General features: G+C 45.9%; 1 protein-coding gene across 2 annotated transcripts in view; it reads left to right on the forward strand.

The window, feature by feature from the left end:
* The window catches only part of EDRF1 (erythroid differentiation regulatory factor 1), a 110634-nt gene that overhangs the window by 10932 nt on the left and 76063 nt on the right, over positions 1-23639 (forward strand). For both annotated transcript variants that reach the window (XM_068098292.2, XM_078769863.1), the window contains exons 2-3: positions 6904-6999; positions 13029-13213. In XM_068098292.2, the coding sequence (XP_067954393.2) occupies positions 6922-6999; positions 13029-13213 (263 nt within the window). In that variant the 5' untranslated portion in view covers positions 6904-6921. The remainder of the gene's footprint in view (positions 1-6903; positions 7000-13028; positions 13214-23639) is intronic.

Consider the following 23639-nt stretch of genomic DNA (forward strand, 5'->3'; position numbering starts at 1 on the left):
CCAACACATGAAGACATCATAACCTGAAATAAGGGAAAGGGACTAAGATAATGGTCTGCTCTGAAATAACTATTCGAAGGGACCTGTATGGTGGTTGCCATTACTTTTTAGTGGTTTCCCAAAACCACAACAATACTTTCGTTGAAGATCGACTTAATGACGTAGCGTGACACAAAACTGCCGCTACTTTAATATATAGAATATATATTTTAACCTCTAGTAACTTTGCAGTCACTACGAAAGGATTAGTGTTACGATTACATTTATTATAATATTAACGTTACATTATCATGATTTCGAAAATGATATTACTATAAATAAAAAAAACGAGGCGAATTCCTTACTTCCGCAGTTATTAGTACAGTACACCACTTATCATTGATTCGTGAACCATACATCGCTTCAATACATTAACTTTGCATTCACGACATTGGGATTAAAGTGTTATGGTTATATTTACTATATTATTATTATTATTATTATTATTATTTATTATTACAAAAACGATACGACTGAAACGATACGACACTGCATTAAGAAACCTGGGCTTAATTTGTCCGACGCGGTCTGAAGGTGAGGCATGAAGCCTAAGGCCTATATGTACCATCTTGTTGCAAGAGCCGTAACGCCGATGCTTTCGATACTTGATGGTCATTTTAACAATCGGTTTGTTTGTGTTTCACACTGAATGAAAAACGTAAAGGTAGAGCATGGCGATTGTGATATACGACAGGTTCGACGATATGTTCGGCCTGACTGAAATTGGAATTAAAATGGCGCTGTGCGGAGTCAGCCGCCGTACCGCCATAATGACATCAGACGTAATCACATCACCCTGTCATGTGAGCAGATCCTCAGCTCTGATTGGTATGCGTTTGGGGGACATACGGATGGACAAACACTGTTCTAGACGGCTTTGCCCTATGGGCTCCGCCATAAAAAGTCAAGGGCACGTAATACAGGATATCAAATATAAACTAGAACGGCACTCGGTGGAGCGCATACCTCCACCAGGCTGAACAGTTTCATAGATCATATGAATTAGATCCATCTAATTACCGTATCATATTGTTTATGTTTTGTATCCCAATGATAGGCCAGATCTGGATTCGGACCTGAACCAAAATCTAATCAGCTTGTTCTTGTCACCAAACCAACGCATTCACCAAGTTTCGTCCAAATCCGTCCATAACATTTTGAGATATCCTGCTATATGTTGGTTTTAGCCCCATCACTCAATGGTGAAGAATCACTTAATAATTAAATAATTCTCATATCCAAATCCATATCAAGATCTTCACCAAAATCTAATCGATTAGTCCTTGTCATACACCCAACCGGTCCACCAAATTTCGTCCGAATCCGTCCACAACTTTTTGAGATATCTTGTTCATAAACAAACAAACAGACAGACAGACAGAGAGACAGGGGTGAAAACATAAGGCCCCTGTCACACATAAGCGGATATTTTGGCGACTACTGGCGACTGCCAGCGATCAAGATTTTTCGGCGATTTCGGGCGGTCAAATATGGTCAGGCGGCAGTATGGCGACTGCAGGCGGCCACATTGCGACTGCATTGCGACGACGCCCCGAGTGGGATGGCGACTGTTGAAGATCGATGACGACTGCATTGCGGATGCACGGCGGCAGCGTGGCGACAGTCTGGCGGCTAGATTACGACCGATGGCGGATCGCGGCGACTGCATTGGGCCCGGATGGCAGTTTACTCCGACGTCCGCAAGACTGCAATAAGACCGCCGGCGATTGGAGACGATTCACACATGATGATTGTGTGATCACACACAATCATTCACACATGATTCACACATCAAGAGATGATGTCTACACCGAACCTGCCACCAGCTGACGATGACGATGACTCTGGCAGTCAGGATTATTGACACATTAGTGATTACTTGTGGATATTTGTGCTATTGGATACTTGTGCTGTGCTATTGGATACTTGTACTATGAACGTTGTGATTCATTTATTGGATACTTGTGTTATGAACCAATTTGTATTTAATATGAACAAATAAATTTGTTTGTATTAAATATAAATTTCAAAAATCACTGTTTCGTCCTCGCTACAGGCACTCATCAGACGGCTAAAGCTACCGTTACAGTGTTTCTATTTTGCATTTAAAAAAAAAATCTTTATTTCTCTATTTTACATTTCACTTTATTCATTTCAATGATGTATGACATGAAGCATAAAGATGTTTGATGTACAATAAGATCATTGTAATGTAATAATCAAACTTTTCTGCAGGGAGAGAGAATGGAAATAAAGTCCAACAAATTATTTCCACTGGTCCCAAGTCCTCAGCATTATTTCCACTCCTCAGCATGAGCCAGCAGTAGGTCATTCGCAGCAATATCTTGGTCCAGTGCTGCCAAGTCATTCAGAAGGACCAGCTTCATCCTATGTTCATCATCCATGATAGATGTTGGTAGAGAGACCCTTGGTAGACCTTGACCATAGAACATACTGCAGTGAGCTGAAATGTCCACCCCTATTTATACCTGGCCAGAAAATCGTGGTATGTCGTAATGCAGTCGCCAGGCAGTCGTATCTCTGTCGCCAATGGCCGTAACTCGGCCGCCACTAGTCCTACTGCTGTCGTCGTCAGTCTCCCATAGCCGCAGGGGAGACGTGGCAGTTCTTCTGTAGTCGATATGCAGCCGCAACAGTGTCGGCCCGTAGTCGGGAAGATGCCGCAGGAAGGCCGTATGGCATTCGCATCTCTGCCATGCTAGCTGGTGGGGCGATGCTGGGGCGATTGCGGAAGACTATGAGCGACTGGGTTGCGGCCGCTTTATGGTCTTATTACGGATACCGACGACAGCATGGCGGTTCCATCACGACAGCATGGCGGATTCTTTTTGAGGGCGACTGAGCGCGCTGTTTTTAAACATTAAAAAAAATATTTGGCCCCTTTGCGGCTCTTGCCGACTGCAGCCGACCTGGGGAGGATAACCACGACTACAGAAGACCGTCCATTACGGTTTCATTACGATTGTCGGCGGGTGGTGGCGATTTTTCCAGTCGCCAGTAGTCGCCGACAAATCCGCCTATGTGTGACGTAGGCTTAACCGACATCCACCTTTGGTGGCAGAGGTAACTCGTATAAATGGATTTTAAAAACTTGTGGATTCCTCCTCCTTTCTGCAGATGTCATCATTCAGAGAATTAATGATTTGGCTCGACATGTTAATTTACATTCTGTGCACTTGAAATGTTATTTGCTATTCATTGGATTCTGACACCTTTTCCATATCCATTTACGCAATAGATGTATTGACCTAGATTGAATGCGAATTATTCTGCGTAAACCCAACCATGAAAATTTCACCAGTATTTAGTCTCTTGACAATGAGCCACAAGTGTGACACAATTATGATGCCATATTTCGTGCCTATCATCCTTTTTCAGTAGTAAATCTGCCTTAGATTAGTCAGCCATTATTTTTCCCTCGGAAGGTAGCATCGTACCCTGGCAAGCTGTCCAAGCCTGGCAAGTTTCTGATTCAGTGGTCCCTGTCGAAGCAGCATGAATTGCTTTCAGGACAACAAGTGTCAATAGGATATACAGTGCCTATAGAAAGTCTTCACCCCCCCTTTCAGAATTTTCACATTTTGTTGCCTTCTAGCCTTATTACTTTGGTGAGCGTAGCTGTGTGACTGATGCCAGGTAATGCAGGAACTTGCAACTTGTTCAGGGTGCCGGCGATAACTATAAGTAGCCTACTTCATGGAAGACACTGTGGAATCTTTATTTACCGACTAATTCTGGTGGAAGGTACACTTGGTTTAACGTCCATCTAATGGACGGCAGGTACAATACATCGCCCTGTATGCGAAACACATCAGGATGACAGTTTATAGTTGGGCTGAGATGCAAATCCAGGCTATACAGCTCAAATGCAAGTGTGAAAACCTCTCCGCTTTCCTGCCAGTCATTGTAGGTTGCAGGAGATGGATTTTAAGTTAAATGTACAGTGCATTCAGAAAGTATTCAGACCCCTTCACTTTTTCCACATTTTGTTATTTTGCAGCCTTATGCTGAAATCGTTTAAATTCATTTTTTCCTTGATCAATCTGCACTCAATACCCCATAACGACAAAGAGAAAACAGGATTTTAGAAAGTTTTGCAAATTTATTAAAAAGAAAAAACTGAAATATCACATTGACATTAGTATTCCTACCCTTTGCTATGACACTTGAAATTTAGCTCAGGTGCCTCCCATTTCTCTTGATCATCTTTGAGATGTTTCTACACCTTGATTGGAGTCCACCTGTGGTAAATTCAATTGATTGGACATGATTTGGAAAGGCACACACTAGTCAGGTTCACTATGTCAATAAATTATATTTCGTTCAAAATCATGGTAGATTAGCAAACCTATACATTTTTGGAAAGGTTATAGCATAAGGAAACTAAAAATCAATGTTTACATTTGGAGAGATACCTGTATGGCGGCCATTTTGGATTTTCAAAATGGCCACTGTAAAATACATATTTTGTTCTCTTTCTGCCTCTAATTACCCTAAAAACTTTTTAAAATATACTAAACCTATATTTTCAGAGACAAGGAATCCAATGAAAGTATCAAATTAGTGCTATGGGGAATGGTAAGACACGAATCAAAGGTTTTGAATTGCAAAATACTGTCTTTATATTCGCGATAAGTTGCATAATCAAATACATGTTATCATTTTGTACAGGCAGTTAATAACATCAAAATGTGTCACAATAATTCATATCACCAAACATACACAGGCAGTCAGCAAAATCATATATACACATGCAGTCAGTATAACTTCACATCTACACAGGCAGTCAATGACAAAATATACACAGGCAGTCAATGGCATCAAACATACACGATTACAGAATATGCCATTTAGAGTTCGTCATCACTGTCCTGTGTGTCGTATCCGACAATATAGTCCGCATCGTTTTCACAGTCCGTTCCACACAAGCAAAGGTCGGTCAAATTGATTGGCAAATCGAATTGGTCGAATGGTCGATCGAATCGAATTCGATGAATCGAATCGAATCGAATCGATCGAATTGGTCGAATGGTCGATCGAAGCGATTGGTCGAATGGTAGAATGGTCGAATTGGTCGAATGGAATTGGTCGATTGGTCGAATTGGTCGAATCGAATTGGTCGGAATTGGCAAATGTAAACATTGATTTTCTGATTTTCCATGTAATAACGTTTCCAAAAATGTATAGGTCTGCTAATCTACCATGATTTTGAACGAAAAAACATAGTGAACCTGACTACACCTGTCGATATAAGGTGTCACAGCTGACAATGCATATCAGAGCAAAAACCAAGCCATGAGGTCGAAGGAACTGCCTGCAGAGCTCAGATACAGGATTGTTTCGAGGCACAGATCTGGGGAAGCCTACAAAAAAATCTCTGCTGCATTGAACGTTCCCAAGAGCACAGTGGCCAATATAATTCTTAAATGGAAGAAGTTTGGAACAACCAGGACTCTTCCGAGAGCTGGCCGCCTGGCCAAACTGAGCAATCGGGGGAGAAGGGCCTTGGTAAGAGAGGTGACCAAGAACCCGATGGTCACTCTGGCTGAGCTCCAGAGATCCTGTGTGGAGATGGGAGAAACTTCCAGAAGGACAACCATCACTGCAGCACTCCACCGAACTGGGCTTTATGGCAGAGTGGCCAGACGGAAGCCAAACAGTTCAATCTTGGTTTGCATCAGACCACAGAATCTTGTTTCTCACAGTCTGAGAGTCCTTTCGGTGCTTTTTTGCAAACTCCAAGCGGGCTTTCATGTGTCTTTCACTGAGGAGAAGCTTCCGTCTGGCCACTCTGCCATATCGCCCAGATCGGTGGAGTGTTGCAGTGATGGTTGTCCTTCTGGAAGTTTCTCCCATCTCCACACAGGATCTCTGGAGCTCAGCCGGAGTGACCATCGGGTTCTTGGTCACCTCTATTACCAAGGCCCTTCTCCCCCGATTGCTCAGTTTGGCCGGGCGGCCAGCTCTAGGAAGAGTCCTGGTTGTTCCAAACTTCTTCCATTTAAGAATTATGGAGGCCACTGTGCTCTTGGGGACCTTCAATGCAGCAAAAAATTTTTTGTGGGCTTCCCCAGATCTGTGCCTCGACACAATCCTGTCTCTGAGCTCTGCAGGCAGTTCCTTCGACCTCATGGCTTGCTTTTTGCTCTGATATGCATTGTCAGCTGTGAGACTTTATATCGACAGGTGTGTGCCTTTCCAAATCATGTCCAATCAATTGAATTTACCACAGGTGGACTCCAATCAAGGTGTAGAAACATTTCAAAGATGATCAAGAGAAATGGGAGGCACTTGAGCTAAATTTCAAGTGTCAAAGCAAAGGGTCTGAATACTTGTGTAAATGTGATATTTCAGTTTTTTCTTTTTAATAAATTTGCAAAACTTTCTAAAGTCCTGTTTTCTCTTTGTCGTTATGGGGTATTGAGTGTAAATTTATGAGTGAAAAAATGAATTTAAACGATTTCAGCATAAGGCTGCAACATAACAAAATGTGAAAAAGGTGAAAAGGTCTGTATACTTTCTGAATGCACTGTATATGCTGTGCAAACGTCTATGTTGAATCCATTGAAACTTCAAGACTGGAAATGGCATGAACAGGAGTAATAGAGTTGTTCACCAGATGAGAGTGATTCTTATATGAGCTGTTTGAGGTTAGGTGAGCGAATCACCATTTTATCTATTTTAATTGAGTTAATTTTAAGAATGTTGCTGCTAGTGGTTCTACTAAGTGATGATGAAGAAGAAGCTATCTGATCTTCCAGCGAAAAGTAACCTCTAAATACAAGTAGAAACAAGTTATGTAAAGTTATAATCTCTTTTTGTTGTCTTCACATGTTTTTCAAGTGCGGTGCTGTGGTTCTGATGAAGGCTGCAGATGTACTTCCTTCGACTGATGATACCCAAGAAGGGGAAGGAGCTATGGAGAACCAGGTGGAGGAGGTGAGGGTAAACAGTCATGCTCTCAGATTAGAAACATGTTGTTGTTCTCTTCCTCTTCCCTTTATAAGAGTGAGGCCCAATGGTACCAAGCTCCTGCCCTGCCTTGACCATGATACTTCTACACTTCCTTCTGTCCTCAGCCAACTCTCTCCACTCTCCAACCACCCCCACCTTCGTGATTTCACTCCACACACAATCCTCCCATTTCAACCGTGGTCTCCCTCTTTTCCTCCTACCTTGTCCCCCTCAATGTATCCACTCTCTTTGCCATTCTCTCTTCCCCCATCTGCACCAAGTGCCCAGCCCATCTAAGCCGGCATTTCACCAATCTCCCAGTCAAGCTCATCTGCACACCAATCTCCTCCCTCAGTTCATACATGTTCTCCAACCATGCAATCTTTCAAATGGAAACTGAAAATGTTAACATCCACTGCAGTTTCAACTGGCGATAAAATTGCCTGGTTCTCTTGTCATGAGTCAGGTAATTATGGGGTTGACCATCTATCTATAATTCCAGTAATCTCTGTGTGTTTGTTTGTTTGTACGTTTGTTTGTTTGTCTGTGACCGCTGTTTCTCGACAACCACGGGTCCGATATACTTTAAACTTGCCAGGTATATTGCTGGGGACCCGAGGATGTGCCTTTTCAAGGTTTCATATTAATCGGACAATTACTTACCGAGCTATGTCCAAAAAACGATTCAACCAATCAGAGAGCAGCGAGCTATCGCGTGTGCCGAACGTGGCGAACACACTCTGCCTCGGATGGCACATTTGAGAGCGTATTCATTTATTTCACGTTTGCAAACTATGTTGCCGCTATGTTGGCGTTAAACTATGTTTTAAAACTAATAAAAACCATTTCATCTAAATAGAGGGGGGGGGGGGGGGGGGGGATTGTCACTGTACTCGCAAGCCGTTCGCCGTTCGCTTTGGCGTTGCGAATGGACCAACACATTTCATGAACCAAACCATTTCATGTAAAGCGTTCGCCGTTCGCTTTGGCGTTGCGAATGGACCAAAACATTTCATGAACCAAACCATTTCATGTAAATAGAGGGGGGGATATAATTTTAGATATAGATATAGTACGGGCATGCCCTAGTATTGATAATGTAACCAGACTCAGTGGTGTAATGGTTAGAGTGTCCTCTCCGAGTCTGGACGTCGGCAGTTCGAAGTCGATTTAACTTTTGGCATGTTTGATTTCAGATTGCTCTCTTTCTAGCCACGTGGTCTATTCTAGCCACGTCATCTCCAGGTATTTTTTTTAAAGTTTGTGAGGAGCTTCTAAATTGAAAAGCTTGTTAAAAATGTTTTTGATTTCTTCATTACATTTATAAAACTAGTATGGCACTCAGTAGAGCGCATGGTCTCACTTCGCATACTCATTCTGAACAAAAATACCATCGTTAACTGAACACACCACTATTATGGCCCATATACCCATATCATCCGTGCTCATTATTATGTCACAAATATTGCCATTATCCGCAGCTTTATTGCTTGATTATTTGGATATTTAACGACCATTTTTGGGCACATCCAGGCTAAGTTACGTCAATGAACATGAATATGAAAAAAAATTTAAACTATATTCCCCATGGCTGGTCGGTCATGTGTATGATGTTTCACATCGATCTATTAAGCGGTTCTGGAGAAGAAGATATTTTACGTTTTTATTTTCAATCCAATGTCACCACCAGACCAACAAACAACAGGCATTTTAAGGCCATTTTCCCTGCTAGAGCGGGGGATAGCCTTGTGGTTCCCATGACAATCTACTCCATTTTGCCCTATTTTCTGCATCTCCCTGTTAACCCCCTTGTCCGCATTTCTTCTTCCACCACCTTTAGCCAAGTCTTTCTCGGTCTTCCCCGTCCTCTACTTCCTTCGACATTCATTTCCATCACTCTTCTCAACCAGTCACTTTCATCTTTCCTCAACACATGACCAAACCATCTCAACCTGTTTCTCTTCACAGCATCCAGACCACCCTGCCAGACCAGACCACTACCAGTCCACATGACAGATTTAATTTTTCACTCATGTCGGGTTGTAGATCAGATATGTGAAGTTCTGATTTTTCGGATCTGAATTTTGATTCAACCAATTAGGGCTGGAATACCACTTCACCGATGATGTCATCGTTATCACCCTATATACCACATACGAAGTTGATGGCATACTAGTGGGGTATGCTTACACATTGTAAGCAATAACAAACCATGCTTTGTCAGTACGTAAATATACCTGGTGTTCTAATGGTTAGGGTGGCGGGCTTGGGATCCTAAGGTCCTGAGTTTGAATCCCGTTGAATTAACGCCAGGTGGGGTTGACTCAGCCTGTCATCCTTCTGAAGTCGGCAAAATGAGTACCAGATAACTGGTTCTGGAGAGGCATTGCATCAGCGGCAGACGTGCCCACAGAAAAATGATGCCACCAGCAGCCGGGTGGCTGCACATGAACCACCCAGTAGGTAAATAATAAATAGAAGCTTTATGATTATAAGCAAGCATCACTAACATTCTGCTAGATATCAATTGAGATTTTTATTTCGCAGTTCAAAGTTTACTAACAGGTGTTGTGTTTTGGAACTGTTGTGGAGCTAAACTCCGTCTTCGATGGATTGACTTGCCGGAGCGCAGCTCCGGTGCGCTCTGGCTGCACCGGTGCACCACACTCATGCTGTACACATTGTCTCGGGGCACTCACATGCAGTAAGCACAACAAAGCTGCACTTATTTTCAGATATTTTCATTTATGGATGCTTTCTGATGGCTCTGTGACTTTTCCCGGTGTATTGATGTCCGTCACCACTTGGAATTTCAGATTGATACGTCACCTGAAAGGTACCGAATATTAATATCAGTCAGTCAATCAGTGAGTGATTAGAATGAGCTTTATATCGATGTTAAGTGTTTATTTTTTCAAAAAAATGAAAAAAGATGCTAAATTTCAATTTTTTCATTGAGAGGTTTTGGATAAGTTGTCCAAAATTTTCCCTTTAATCCAATATTGCTGCCATACCATGTGACCTATGCCATTAGAGTTATCAAAGAAATATTCTCCATGGGTCGTCCCACCTATGCTTAATGTTTCACATCGATTGGACAAGCGTTTGCAGAGAAAAAAAATGAAAGCAAAAATATTGTTACAGCCATAGGTTTCGGGTTTCCTTAAGAGGGGGGGAGCCTTGGTTCCTCCCGGACTTACCGGGCCTGAGGACGGATAACTCCGTGTCCCGGCAAGTCGTTAATCAGCCACGAACGCCAATTAGTTGACCACGTGGCCCAGGGTCCTCCATCTAATTACCGTTTACCTGGGGGGTCACGCGGTTTTATAGCCGGAGACCGCGCCCTCGATATGCACTGATGTTATGTTATCTTCAGATCTTAATTGGACGCAGCCGAGAAAAACTACCAGTGCACATCGTACATAGACAGATTAGAGCCAATTAGTTGGGGAATTAAAACCTCCCAGTCTAACCTATATGCAGACGGTGCTAGACCAATGGAGTAAAGGACAGGCATAGACAGATCGGAAGAACAGTTCAACAATAGGGGGTTTATTTACAATATGAATATGGGGCCAAGGGGGAGCCGTTTGAAGGACTTTAATGTACAAGCAATCTTTTTAATGTGCAATTAAAATGTCTGGAAAAATGTGCATGCAATGAAAAAGGGGGATGCAAAAATGTGCAAGGGGACAATTGCAAGCAATTTAGGGTGCAAGCAATTAAAATGAACAGCCAAAATAACAGGGACAAGGAGCACTGCTACACCGACCAAATACAATTACCTATCCAAACACAGTACAAAGGCGCCCTATCAGAGACATCCGCGGAGGGTCTAGAAAGTAAGAGAGATAGAGCAGAATGAGGTGGTTTTGACCTCTTTGCTGTCCGTGCGTGGGCCGTCGAACCCGCGCTGCCTATTTGCTGAGGGAGGGGGGAGGGGGCAAAAGGAGGAATTATCGGTGTCTAAGGTGCGTAATGAAGAGGTGCTAGTGAGGGGTTCAGGTGAGGAGCAAAGGTGAGGTTTGAGGAGGAAACTGAAAAGAGGTGGATATTTGTGAGTTGGTCTTGAAAAGGACGGTCTGTGGCAATGCCTTCGTTGAGCTCCTGCGTCTAAAGTAGATACACAACAACAACAGGCATTTCAAGGCCATTTTCCCTGCTAGAGCGTGGGTTAACCCTGCGTCCAAAGTAGATGGTTAGACAAAAGAGAGAAAGAATGTGTGAGGAGACAGACTTAACTTAACATGTGAGCTCAAAATTTTCTTCATGTGTGTGTGTGGTGATTGGCTTACTCTAATGAACATGCCCTGCATGGCGCCTGCTTCGCTTGCTTGCCCAGTGTTCCGTTCCGCAAACTCTGTTTCGCAGCTCCAGCTCTGTTTCACACAGCTCCGATCTGCCTTCCGTTGCATATCGCCGGCCAAGCCAAATGATCTTCTCGTGTCCGGGCTACTGTGTTGTTTGCCGCCACTTGGCAGAGACGGACCTGGGATGTGGATCAAAAGAGATGCTCTCCTCCTAATAAGGAGGAGCTAATAGCCGATTAGCGCATATTTGCTCTTCATGCTAATGAAATCTGAAGAGGGAGGGTGAAGCACCCATAGCCATGGCATCACGTTGTCATTGTTGCTGCTTTCCGAAGACAGCGATGGGTGTCTTCTGTGTTTGTGGCTGAAGCGGTGATAGAGGCGGCATTGCGGGTAAGCTGTGTTTAAGACAGCATTGTGGTTGTGGTTCGTTCTGTGGTTTTGAGGTGTCGTGGTTGTTTGTACTGAGGTGGACGCATCGTGATTTGAGCTATGAAGAGTGTGTACAGCGAGCATGTGTAATGTTCAAATAAAGTTAAGTATTAATAAATGTGTTTTAATGATGTAGTGCCGTATGATTATTGGAGTGTTTGTAGGTGGAGTGTGGGGGAGGTTATCATGGTGTGACTGTTTTTAGCGTGTGATTTGAATTGGGTTTTGGCGTGCATATGCAGATTAGGAAAAGGGGGGCCGAGGTGCGCAGCTGTAGTGGGTTAGATTGATTTGTCTTGTGCCTATGTAAGAGTTTACTTCCACTGAAATGGGGAGAGAAAGAGAAAAACCTCGCACACATCCCACACAACGCATCTTGACCCAACAAATGCAACACACAAAAGGGGAGGACTATCTGAACGACCACAAATGAAATAACTGGGTGCATTGGAGAGTGCGAGTTCCCAGAACCGCAACAATATATAGATGTGGACACAGACAGACAGACAGACTCACAGGGGCATTACAATAGTCTTGCAACACCTTCGCGGTGAGACTAACGAATGGGTTTTGAGGGAAACATTCTGACGTGGGTCACAGACGTGGGCAGAAAAAGTGATGAACTAGAACGGCACTCAATAGAGAGCATACCTCTGCCTGGTTGGCCATATCATTCAATGGTGAAGAATCAATTAAAAATTGAACTTGCTGGATCTGGATCCGGATCTTCACCAAAATTGAATCGATTCTTTCTTGTCACACACACAACCTGTCCAACAAGTTTCATCCAAATCCATCCATAACTTTTTAAGATATCCTGCTATGTATAGTTTTTGGCCCTATCCCCCAATGGTTAAGAATCACTTGGAAAATTAAATAGTTATCGTATCCGAATTCATATTCAGATCTTCACCAAAATCGAATCGTCCTTGTCAGACACCCAACCGGTCCACCAAGTTTCGTCCAAATACGTCCACAACTTTTTTGAGATATCCTGCTATGTATCGTTTTTGGCCCTATCTCCCAATGGTGAAGAATCACTGAAAAATTATAGTTGCCGGATGCAGATCCGGATCTTCACCAAAATCTAGTCATTTCTTGGTGTCACATACGCCACATTCCTGCCAAATTTCGTCCGAATCCGGCCACAACTTTTTGAGATATTTTGTTCACAAACGGACAGACAGACTGGGGTGAAAACAATAACCTCTATCCACCTTTGGTGGCAGAGGTAACAACGTCACGTAATTGTGTGCTTGTCGGTGTTTTCAGATGCCAGTGAAAAGCTCGGCGGTGGTAAAATACAGCTGGGCACCTCCCCGTGCAGGCTTTGCGCTTCTCCGCCAGCACACTGACCTCAAACTCCCTCCGGCAAACTGGCTGCGTGGTGCAGCACGCCTTGGCACCCAACCACCCGGCCTTCCAGGCACTGCCAGGGCGAACCATCCGTTTTCAAGGTAGGACTTCAGAGTGAGAATATGAATTTACTTGAATGGCAATGAAGAAGGAGAATCCATCAAAGTTAATTTGTGTAACTAAAGGATTTGTCAATGACAATAGAGGAGTAGAGGACTGTGTGGTTGGCTGCATGGCTATTTACAGTGCATTCATAAAGTATTCAGACCCCTTCACTTTTTTCACATTCTGTTATGTTGCAGCCTTATGCTGAAATCGTTTAAATTCATTTTTACCCTTATTAATCTACACTCAATACCCCATAATGACAAAGAGAAAACAGGATTTTAGAAAGTTTTGCATATTTATTAAAAAGAAAAAACTGAAATATCACATTGACATAAGTATGCAGACCCTTTGCTATGACACTTGAAATTTAGCTCAGGTGCCTCCCATTTCTATTGGTCATCTTTGAGATGTTTCTACACCTTTATTGGAGTCCACCTGTGGTAAATTCAATTGATTGGACATGATTTGGAAAGGCACACACCTGTCCATATAATGTCTCACAGCTGACAATGCATATCAGAGCAAAAACCAAGCCATGAAGTCAAAGCAACTGCCTGCAGAGCTCAGAGACAGGATTGTGTCGGGGCACAGATCTGGAGAAGCCTAAAAAAAAAATTCTGCTGCATTGAAGGTTCCCAAGAGCAACAGTGGCCTCCATAATTCTTAAATGGAAGAAGTTTGGAACAACCAGGACTCTTCCGAGAGCTGGCCGCCTGGCCAAACTGAGCAATCGGGGGAGAAGGGCCTTGGTAAGAGAGGTGACCAAGAACCGGATGGTCACTCTGGCTGAGCTCCAGAGATCCTATGTGGAGATGGGAGAAACTTCCAGAAGGACAACCATCACTGCAACACTCCACCGATCTGGGCTTTATGGCAGAGTGGCCAGACGGAAGCCTCTCCTCAGTGAAAGACACATGAAAGCCCGCTTGGAGTTTGCAAAAAAGCACCTAAAGGACTCTCAGACTGTGAGAAACAAGATTCTGTGTTCTGATGAAGCCAATATTTAACTGTTTCACCTCAGGTCTGGCCACTCTGCCATAAAGTCCAGATCGGTGGAGTGTTGCAGTGATGGTTGTCCTTCTGGAAGTTTCTCCCATCTCCACATAGGATCTCTGGAGCTCAGCCAGAGTGACCATCCGGTTCTTGGTCACCTGTCTTACCAAGGCCCTTCTCCCCCGATTGCTCAGTTTGGCCGGGCGGCCAGCTCTAGGAAGAGTCCTGGTTGTTCCAAACTTCTTCCATTTAAGAATTATGGAGGCCACTGTGCTCTTGGGAACCTTCAATGCAGCAGAATTTTTTTTTTAGGCTTCTCCAGATCTGTGCCTCGACACAATCCTGTCTCTGAGCTCTGCAGGCAGTTCCTTCGACCTCATGGCTTGGCTTTTGCTCTGATATGCATTGTCGGCTGTGAGACCTTATATAGACAGGTGTGTGCCTTTCCAAATCATGTCCAATCAATTGAATTTACCACAGGTGGACTCCAATCAAGGTGTGGAAACAGCTCAAAGATGATCAAGAGAAATGGGAGGCACCTGAGCTAAATTGCAAGTGTCATAGCAAAGGGTATGAATACTTATGCCATTGTGATATTTCAGTTTTTTCTTTATAATAAATTTGCAAAACTTTCTAAAATCCTGTTTTCTCTTTGTCATTATGGGGTATTGAGTGTAGATTGATGAGAGGAAAAAAGAATTTAAACTATTTCAGCATAAGGCTGCAACATAACAAAATGTGAAAAAAGTGAAGGGGTCTGAATACTTTCTGAATGCACTGTATATCTATATAATATTCTGCGTAGGTGATTCTGTCTGTGAAACGTCTGTCCGGGGGAGTGGCTACACCCGGTCTGGAAGGGGCTTCAAAAACATATCACCACCATTTTCTTTCCTCGCATAGCTTTGAGGCCTCTTTTGTTAGGCCCATGGTGTCTTGCTCTCTCTCACAGTTTTATTTCAACTCCAATTCGATATCTCATTTCATTTTTCACAGTTGCTAACATGTTTTGGACTTCGTGCCGTTATGCCATGAGAACGGGCTGTCGGCCATTTTTACCTCGCGCAGGACTTGCGCTTCGCTCAAGGTTTCATCTCGCTTCGACCATTTTCACTGCATTCAGACGTTGATCTGGTGTGTGTGTGTGTAACGTGGCTTTTGAGTGGAAAATCTGCGTGTCGCCGATTTCGAGCCGTGAAACGTCCATACCCGAGGGTGTGATTTCCCAGTCGCCTTGAGGGCGCCTTTGCGCAGCTTTGGCAGCAGGACTGTAACTGCCAACCCAACGGGATTCTGGTCTCGATTGGACATTGTTCTGACAATCGCTGGAGCGGATCGATTTTGGCTTGAAGCCGGGATTAGAGACATTGGGAATCTTCTTCTTTTCACTCACTTGGATCACAGTGAGTTATATTGTACGAACCTGATGGTACCATCATAGGAAATATATATTGGTTGTACAATTGATTACTATTGTTGTTGTACTGTTATTCTTGTGTGATCTTAATACAATACTTGTTTGTTTGTAACAATTGGTGTGGCTTCACCATTGATCTTTGACATGCAGAATAACACATCTTTCTGCCGTGACTCCTCTCGGGGCTCGGAGGTACACCGTGACCGGGGTTTGGGGAGGAGCACGTAACAATACATTCAAGTTTAAAAATGAAGACACCCGTGACTGATGTGCATTTTAAGACTGAATCAAGATGTTTTCGATCATAAATTACTTTTTGAAGAAACAAAGGTACATTTTGATTACAACTCAAGCAAAGGAAACCAGGCAATGCCTGTTTCGTTCGGAGCGATTATTCACCTCCCAAAGAAGATGCGTTTCATTTCAAGAGGATATAAAATCGTGAAATCTTTAATAATTAAAAAAATTTGGTTAAATAAAATTGTGACATCTTTATTTAAAAAAATTGGTTTTCGCACGAGTTTTCAAGGCTGAATCAATCGTAGGCAGGATTAGTAGGCAGAATCGTAGGCAGTTCGTAGGCAGTTCACATCCAGGATTAATAAAAAAACTCCATTTCACGTGTGCATGGACATGTAATTCACATATATGTAAAAGAAATAAATAAACACAGACGGGAAATTGCCGAGAGATATTTTTTCGTTCTTATTTTATAAGCTATGTGCACGTACACTTTAAAGAAGTTTATTTGAAATCTTTAATTAAAAAAAAGTCATTTTGTATGCTGGAACGAAAAGAGTAACTTTGGTTTTCCCGGGACAGAACGGTGCAATGTAAAAAGACTTTTTCTCTCAGGGACTTTTCCATTTGAGCTGTATTCTTTATATAGTCGGAATGTTTCATTCTTTCGACGTAGTCACAATAAATAGTTGCAATTAGGTACTCTGCACATGGGGAGAGGGGCGGAGCATCGTTTACTTGTCGCCACTCGCGTTTGTAAATGCTATCTCCAAAATGAATAAAATAATGAGGGAACAGAACGAGACATTCAATGGACGTTAACCCAGACTTGCACAGGATGCTGAGCAACAAAGAAATTGGAAGGTAATGTGTGCTCAGCAAACATATACAAGAGCAGCTGTAATGAATCCGGATGAAGTATTGGATAATATTGTTGAAGATCATCATTGCGGTGGGCGTCCGATGACGTCACCATGCGTGAACTGTTCTGCGAAACATTTTACGAATGAATGAACAGGACAAGGGAGCAGATTTACACTGTGTTCCTCCAAGAGAAAAGTTCAATTACCTCTAATATTTGCCGTACCTGCTCGATTGGAACAACTGCCGGGGGGAGGGGGAGAGGAGACTGGGGGAGGGGAGAGGAGACTGGGGGAGGAGGACAGGAGACTGGGGGGGGGGGGAGGAGACGGGGGGGAGAGGAGACGGGGGGAAGAGGAGACGGGGGGGAGAGGAGACGGGGGGAGAGGAGACGGGGGGAGAGGAGACGGGGGGAGAGGAGACGGGGGGGAGAGGAGACGGGGGAGAGGAGACTGGGGGGCGGGGAAACTGGGGGGGGGGGGTAGACTGGGGGAGCGGGGAGAGGAGACTGGGGGACGGGGGAGAGGAGACTGGGGGAGGGGGGAGAGGAGACTGGGGGAGGGGGAGAGGAGACTGAGGGAGGGGCAGAGGAGACTGGTGAATGGGCAGAGGAGACTGGTGAAGGGGGAGAGGAGACTGAGGGAGGTGGAGAGGAGACTGGGGGAGGGGTAGAGGAGACTGGGGGAGGGTTAGAGGAGACTGGGGGAGGGGAAGAGGAGACTGAGGGAGGGGGAGAGGAGACAGGGAGGGGGAGAGGAGACTGGGGGAGGGGGAGAGGAGACTGGGGGAGGGGGAGAGGAGACTGGGGGAGGGGGAGAGGAGACTGATGGAGGAGGAGAGGAGACTGATGGAGGAGGAGAGGAGACTGATGGAGGAGGAGAGGAGACTGAGGGAGGAGGAGAGGAGACTGAGGGAGGAGGAGAGGAGACTGAGGGAGGAGGAGAGGAGACTGAGGGAGGAGGAGAGGAGACTGAGGGAGGAGGAGAGGAGACTGAGGGAGGAGGAGAGGAGACTGAGGGAGGAGAGGAGACTTTCCTTGGAAAGTGATCTTTCCTGGGAAAACCACATTTCAAATCTGGCCTCCAAAGCCAGTCGCCGACTGGGCATCCTCCGTCGTGCGAAGTCCTTCCTTGGCACACCTGAGCTCCTCACCACGTACAAGGCTTTCATCCGCAGCTCAATGGAATACTGCTCTCCCCTCTGGGCTGGTGCTCCTGCCTCACACCTAGCTCGGCTTCACGCTGTTGAAAGCAAAGCATTCAGAATCATTGGAATCTCCCGCGATGAAGCTAACTCCAAGGGCCTCTCACTCACTCACCGCAGGCAGGTTGGTGGTCTTTCCGTCTTCTACCGACTCCTCTCTGGCCTTGCCCCCCCAGCTCTCTCTGGGCTCTGTCCCGCAAATATTCCTACAGGTCGCACAAGATCTGCCTGCAACCCTCTTATGGTTAAACTGCCAAAATCAAGACTCTCTGCTCACCTTCACTCCTTCATTCCTCTTTTCTCCCACCTCTGGAACAAACTCCCTCACTCTCTTCAATCCCACTCCACCCTCCAGGTCTTTAAAACAGCTGTTCACCACCATCTCTTATCTTCCCCCATCCAAAACCTTGATCTTTTCTATCCCCGATAATTTCACCCCAAATACTCTTTTTGAAATACCAACTTCTGTCCTGGAAGTCCTTGGTGTCCTTGTGTTTTATACTTCTCCCACCCCCCTCCCCCCTTCCCACGCCTCCTCCCCCCAAGCCCTCTCCCTCCCACACATCTCCCTGCTCTTAAATGTTCTGTGCTCTCAAGTGTTTGTGTGCTTCCCATTCTCTTGTCTTCCGCTCCCTCTTTTTATATATTTTGCTTGTCTGGTTGATTTGTTTGTGAAGTAAATGTCAGCTCTTTCACGAGCCTCGATTCAGTATACCAAAAAAAAGAAAAAAAAAAGGAGGAGAGGAGACTGAGGGAGGAGGAGAGGAGACTGAGGGAGGAGGAGAGGAGACTGAGGGATGGGAGAGGAGACTGAGGGATGGGAGAGGAGACTGGGGGAGGGAGGGGGACAATGGGGGAGGGAGAGAGGAGACTGAGGAAGGCGGAGAGGAGACTGGGGGTGGGGAAGAGGAGACTAGGGGATGGGAAGAGGAGACTGAGGGATGCGGAGAGGAGACTGAGGGATACAGAGAGGAGACTGAGGGAGGTGGAGAGGAGACTGAGGGAGGCGGAGAGGAGACTGAGGGAGGTGGAGAGGAGACTGAGGGAGGCGGAGAGGAGACTGAGGGAGGCGGAGAGGAGACTGAGGGAGGCGGAGAGGAGACTGAGGGAGGCGGAGAGGAGACTGAGGGAGGCGGAGAGGAGACTGAGGGAGGCGGAGAGGAGACTGAGGGAGGCGGAGAGGAGACTGAGGGAGGCGGGGAGGAGACTGAGGGAGGCGGGGAGGAGACTGAGGGAGGCGGGGAGGAGACTGAGGGAGGCGGGGAGGAGACTGAGGGAGGCGGAGAGGAGACTGAGGGAGGCGGAGAGGAGACTGAGGGAGGCGGAGAGGAGACTGAGGGAGGCGGAGAGGAGACTGAGGGAGGCGGAGAGGAGACTGAGGGAGGTGGAGAGGAGACTGAGGGAGGCGGAGAGGAGACTGAGGGAGGCGGAGAGGAGACTGAGGGAGGCGGAGAGGAGACTGAGGGAGGCGGAGAGGAGACTGAGGGAGGCGGAGAGGAGACTGAGGGAGGCGGAGAGGAGACTGAGGGAGGCGGAGAGGAGACTGAGGGAGGCGGGGAGGAGACTGAGGGAGGCGGGGAGGAGACTGAGGGAGGCGTGGAGAAGACTGAGGGAGGCGGGGAGGAGACTGAGGGAGGCGGAGAGGAGACTGAGGGAGGCGGAGAGGAGACTGAGGGAGGCGGAGAGGAGACTGAGGGAGGCGGTGAGCAGACTGATGGAGGCGGAGAGGAGACTGAGGGAGGCGGAGAGAGGAGACTGAGGGAGGTGGAGAGGAGACTGGGGAAGGGGGAGAGGAGTGAGGAGGAGTTGGAAAGGAATGAGGGGAGAGGAGTAAAGCGACTCTCACGTGTGTGACCCACTCTCCCCCATGTATGTGACCCACTCTCCCCCGTGTGTGTGACCCACTCTCCCCCGTGCATGTGACCCACTCTCCCCAGTGTATGACCCACTCTCCCCAGTGTGTGACCCACTCTCCCCCGTGTGTGTGACCCACTCTCCCCCGTGTGTGTGACCCACTCTCCCCCGTGTGTGTGACCCACTCTCCCCCGTGTGTGTGACCTACTCTCCCCCGTGTGTGTGACCCACTCTCCCCCGTGTGTGTGAGCCACTCTCTCCCGCGTGTGTGACCTACACTCTCCCCCCGTGTGTGTCCCACTCCCCCCGTGTGTGTCCCACTCCCCCCGTGTGTGTCCCACTCCCCCCGTGTGTGACCCACTCCCCCTTTGTGTGACCCACTCCCCCTTTGTGTGACCCACTCCCCCTGTGTGTGACCCACTCCCCCATGTGTGTGACCCACTCTCCCCCGTGTGTGTGACCCACTCTCCCCCGTGTGTGTGACCCACTCTCCCCCGTGTGTGACCCACTCTCCCCCGTGTGTGTGACCCACTCCCGTGTGGAAGAAGTGAAGAAGAAGAGGCGGAAGCGCTTACCTGGAGAGGGAACTAACTCAAATGGACACGGGTTTAACAAGGAATGGAAAGTAATGCAAGGGTTTATTTTAAATAAAGGTCGGCACAGGGAAACGCGATGATAAATCTAATAATGATCCTAAATTTGGATCCCACACACCGACTTCCAAATACGAGACAGGGGAAAATGAATTAACAAAAGAACACATTCTTCGTGGGTTGGTGTAATGTGGTGCGAGCTTATCTGTCCGTTGTCCAATGCGGCCCCGTCCGGCTCCAAGCTCCGAGCACGAATAAACCTCAGCCTCCTCGCTCGTACGCCCCACCCGGCCTCAATGCGACTCGCTCCGCGGCACACCACGAGGTCCCTCGCTCCAGTACCAACAGCACTGGATCCCGCTCCAAGCACCATGACGAACCATCACCCATCACGAAGCACGGAGGTCCAGCACGCAAGAAGGAAGAGCCAATGAAGACCAGGGACAAGAGGAGCAAGAGCATCAAGCACAGAGAGAGGTCCAGCGCGCAGAGTCCAAGAGAGAGAGAGAGAATGTCGTGCAGCGTGCCCTTTTGTAACCTTGCGTGTGACATCAGCTCTGGCGCGCCCCCCAATCAGCGCCTCGTCGCTTCCCGCCGTCCACCAAACCTTCTAGCACCTTCCCTCCAATGAACAACCTCCTTCTCAGTTGCGTCTTCACGCCTCCCACCCTGATTGGCTGGAGGTTCGTGCCTTCTGCGCCAACCAATCACATGTTCGCTGTGGCGTGGGTTACAACTCGTCTCACACGATGTTGCTAGGCCAGCTGGTGGTGCGGCTGGCGGCGGCCATCCAGCGGTGCCCCGAACTGGCTTCCTGCCGGTCTTCTTCCAAGGTCATTGTAAGGGAAGGGATCTAATTTACTGTTGCACTAAGGGCCTAAGTGTTTATATGTGTGCGTTGCCATAAGGGACAAAGGAATGATTGCCAGGTCTGACACACACGGGTTTATCTTAGTCCCTACAACTATTTAACACACGAACATCCTTGTATGTTCACAGGTATACACTTACCCCGACAGACCGCCTAAAAACATAGAACTTATTACAAGGTTGATTCCCTATCGCGACAGTCGAATACCTACCTATACAGATCTACCTGGCTCTAGATATTCCTTTACCCCCAGACATAACAATATAATAATACGCAAAACGTGTGCGGTTAACCGAAATTAACTCCGCTGCCTTTCGCCTGCTACAACCCCTCCGTATGGACTGGGAGGGTGCGGGTGGGGGTGTGGGGGGGGGGGGGGGTTCGCTATGGAATGTGATACCTCGATTTACGTGTCGCGGTCATCATAGTTGCATGATCGACTGAAATCTGCTGCTGTGATCTACATCGACTGAAATCTGCAGCGGTGGTCTACTGCAATCTACTAGAAACACCTGCTCCTTAAGGGAGTGCAAGGAAGTGTTTTTATTCTCCTGCAGAAGTTGTAAAACTTCCAGGATTTTTATTTGTCCATCTTTTCAAGTTATTCTGTCCAGCGGTTTATTATATTAAGGTTTTCATACCGAGATTCTTATATCTTCTCTTCTTTCATATAATAATACGGAAAAAGTGCACAGTTATTTTTCTCGTAAACGCAAAATGATCAAAGCATGTTTGCCCATTGATTTTTTTCAATGGGTGACTGGTAGTTCAGTAAATAATAGCACATGTTTCACTGTTTCACTGGTGCTATATTTAGGATTTAGAATGATTTTTAAAATGGAGTGCAATCGTAAACGTAATACACCCCAATAGGTTTTTCATATACCTCTTCTGCACCACAAAATAGTGTCCAAGTTTTAATGCACGTCTCTAATGTGTTCATTGTAGGTTGTTGTACAAACCTGAAAAGGGAGCTTTTTTTTCTCTTTCTCTCTCTCTCTCTCTCTCTCTCTCTTTCTCTCTCTCCCTCTCTCTCCCTCTCTCTCCCTCTCTCTCTCTTCTCTCTCTTCTCTCTCTTCTCTCTCTTCTCTCTCTTCTCTCTCACTCTCTCACTCTCCCCACAAGATTGAAGCTCATGGGAGAGCAAGGGGCAACTATTGGACACATTAAGCAAGGGAATGAAAGGACAGTAAAGAAGGATATATAGGAGGGGAGGAAACACTTCAACCTGCGGGTGGGAAGGTTGGTTAGGAAGGGTTAGCGTGTGTAATAAAGATTGTGGTTAAAAGTGGGGGATGACACGAGGTGGTGGTGCACCGACTGATTGAAGTGCTGAAGGGAAGAGTGAGATAACACAGCCTCTGAAAGGAGGTTCCACCTGTAGCATCCGTTCTGCTGACATTAGTTGGTGGACGTTAAAGATCCACCATCTCTTTCGCGAACAGTAGGCGAGCGGCTGCACCAAGAACAAATTCCAAATTCCTGCCCTGACTACTGCTGGGAAGGCAACGGCAAACCCCCAAGTTTAACCCTTGCCAAGGCACTCCTTTAGCAGCACCGACGCTCTGTAACATAGTATGGTACATCAGAATCCTTTATGATCCCATGAGCAGGTGTTTCATATATGCTCCAGTACATAATGAACAAACTATGATGACCTTAGACACTATAAGGCTTTGAGGCACAGTGCCGACTTGTGAGAGTTAAGGTGAAAACTTTTGTTACTTTAGTACATCCAGCATTGCTAATGGCAATCTGTATTATTGGAGACTGTTTGCAGTGTCAGCTCAACACTCTGCTGGAAATATCGTACAAATATCGGATCACCAAATTGGTTTCAGACCGGGTAGGCTAGTGGCCAAATTTAAAAAGGGGCCTAAAATGTGAGAAACCCCTACCCACGGTAGAACAAGTCACAACCTATTTTTTATTGAAGAGGGATGTTTGGGGAGTTAGAAAATCATGGTTGTGAACCTGAGATCATTGCACAACATTTTGAAAATCACGTTTACATATGTACCACTGCAGACTGCAAAAATGGATTTAATCGCCACAGATTTTGGCTCATATTGGCTCATATATTTGTTAATACTGGTGCTACAAACACAAATTTGGTACCATAATGTGCGGAATGATGACATATATATGTGTAAAAACCATTTGTGATGTAACAAAGGCTTTTGTGTGACCTACAGGCAAAAATAGTGGAATTTTGCGCAATAAATCAGCTTCGGGTTTACCAATAAATATCAACTAAACAATTAATTTCTTCATAAGTATTTGAGTTGTATTACTACATATTACATCAAAATAACCCTCTATCATTCTCCTTTTTAGAAATATAACTCATAAAGATAAATCAGTTGAATTAATAGAGTTATTACCGA

The sequence above is a fragment of the Myxine glutinosa genome, chromosome 1, assembly GCF_964187855.1.
Source record: "Myxine glutinosa chromosome 1, kmMyxGlut1.1, whole genome shotgun sequence".
NCBI lineage: Eukaryota > Metazoa > Chordata > Myxini > Myxiniformes > Myxinidae > Myxine > Myxine glutinosa.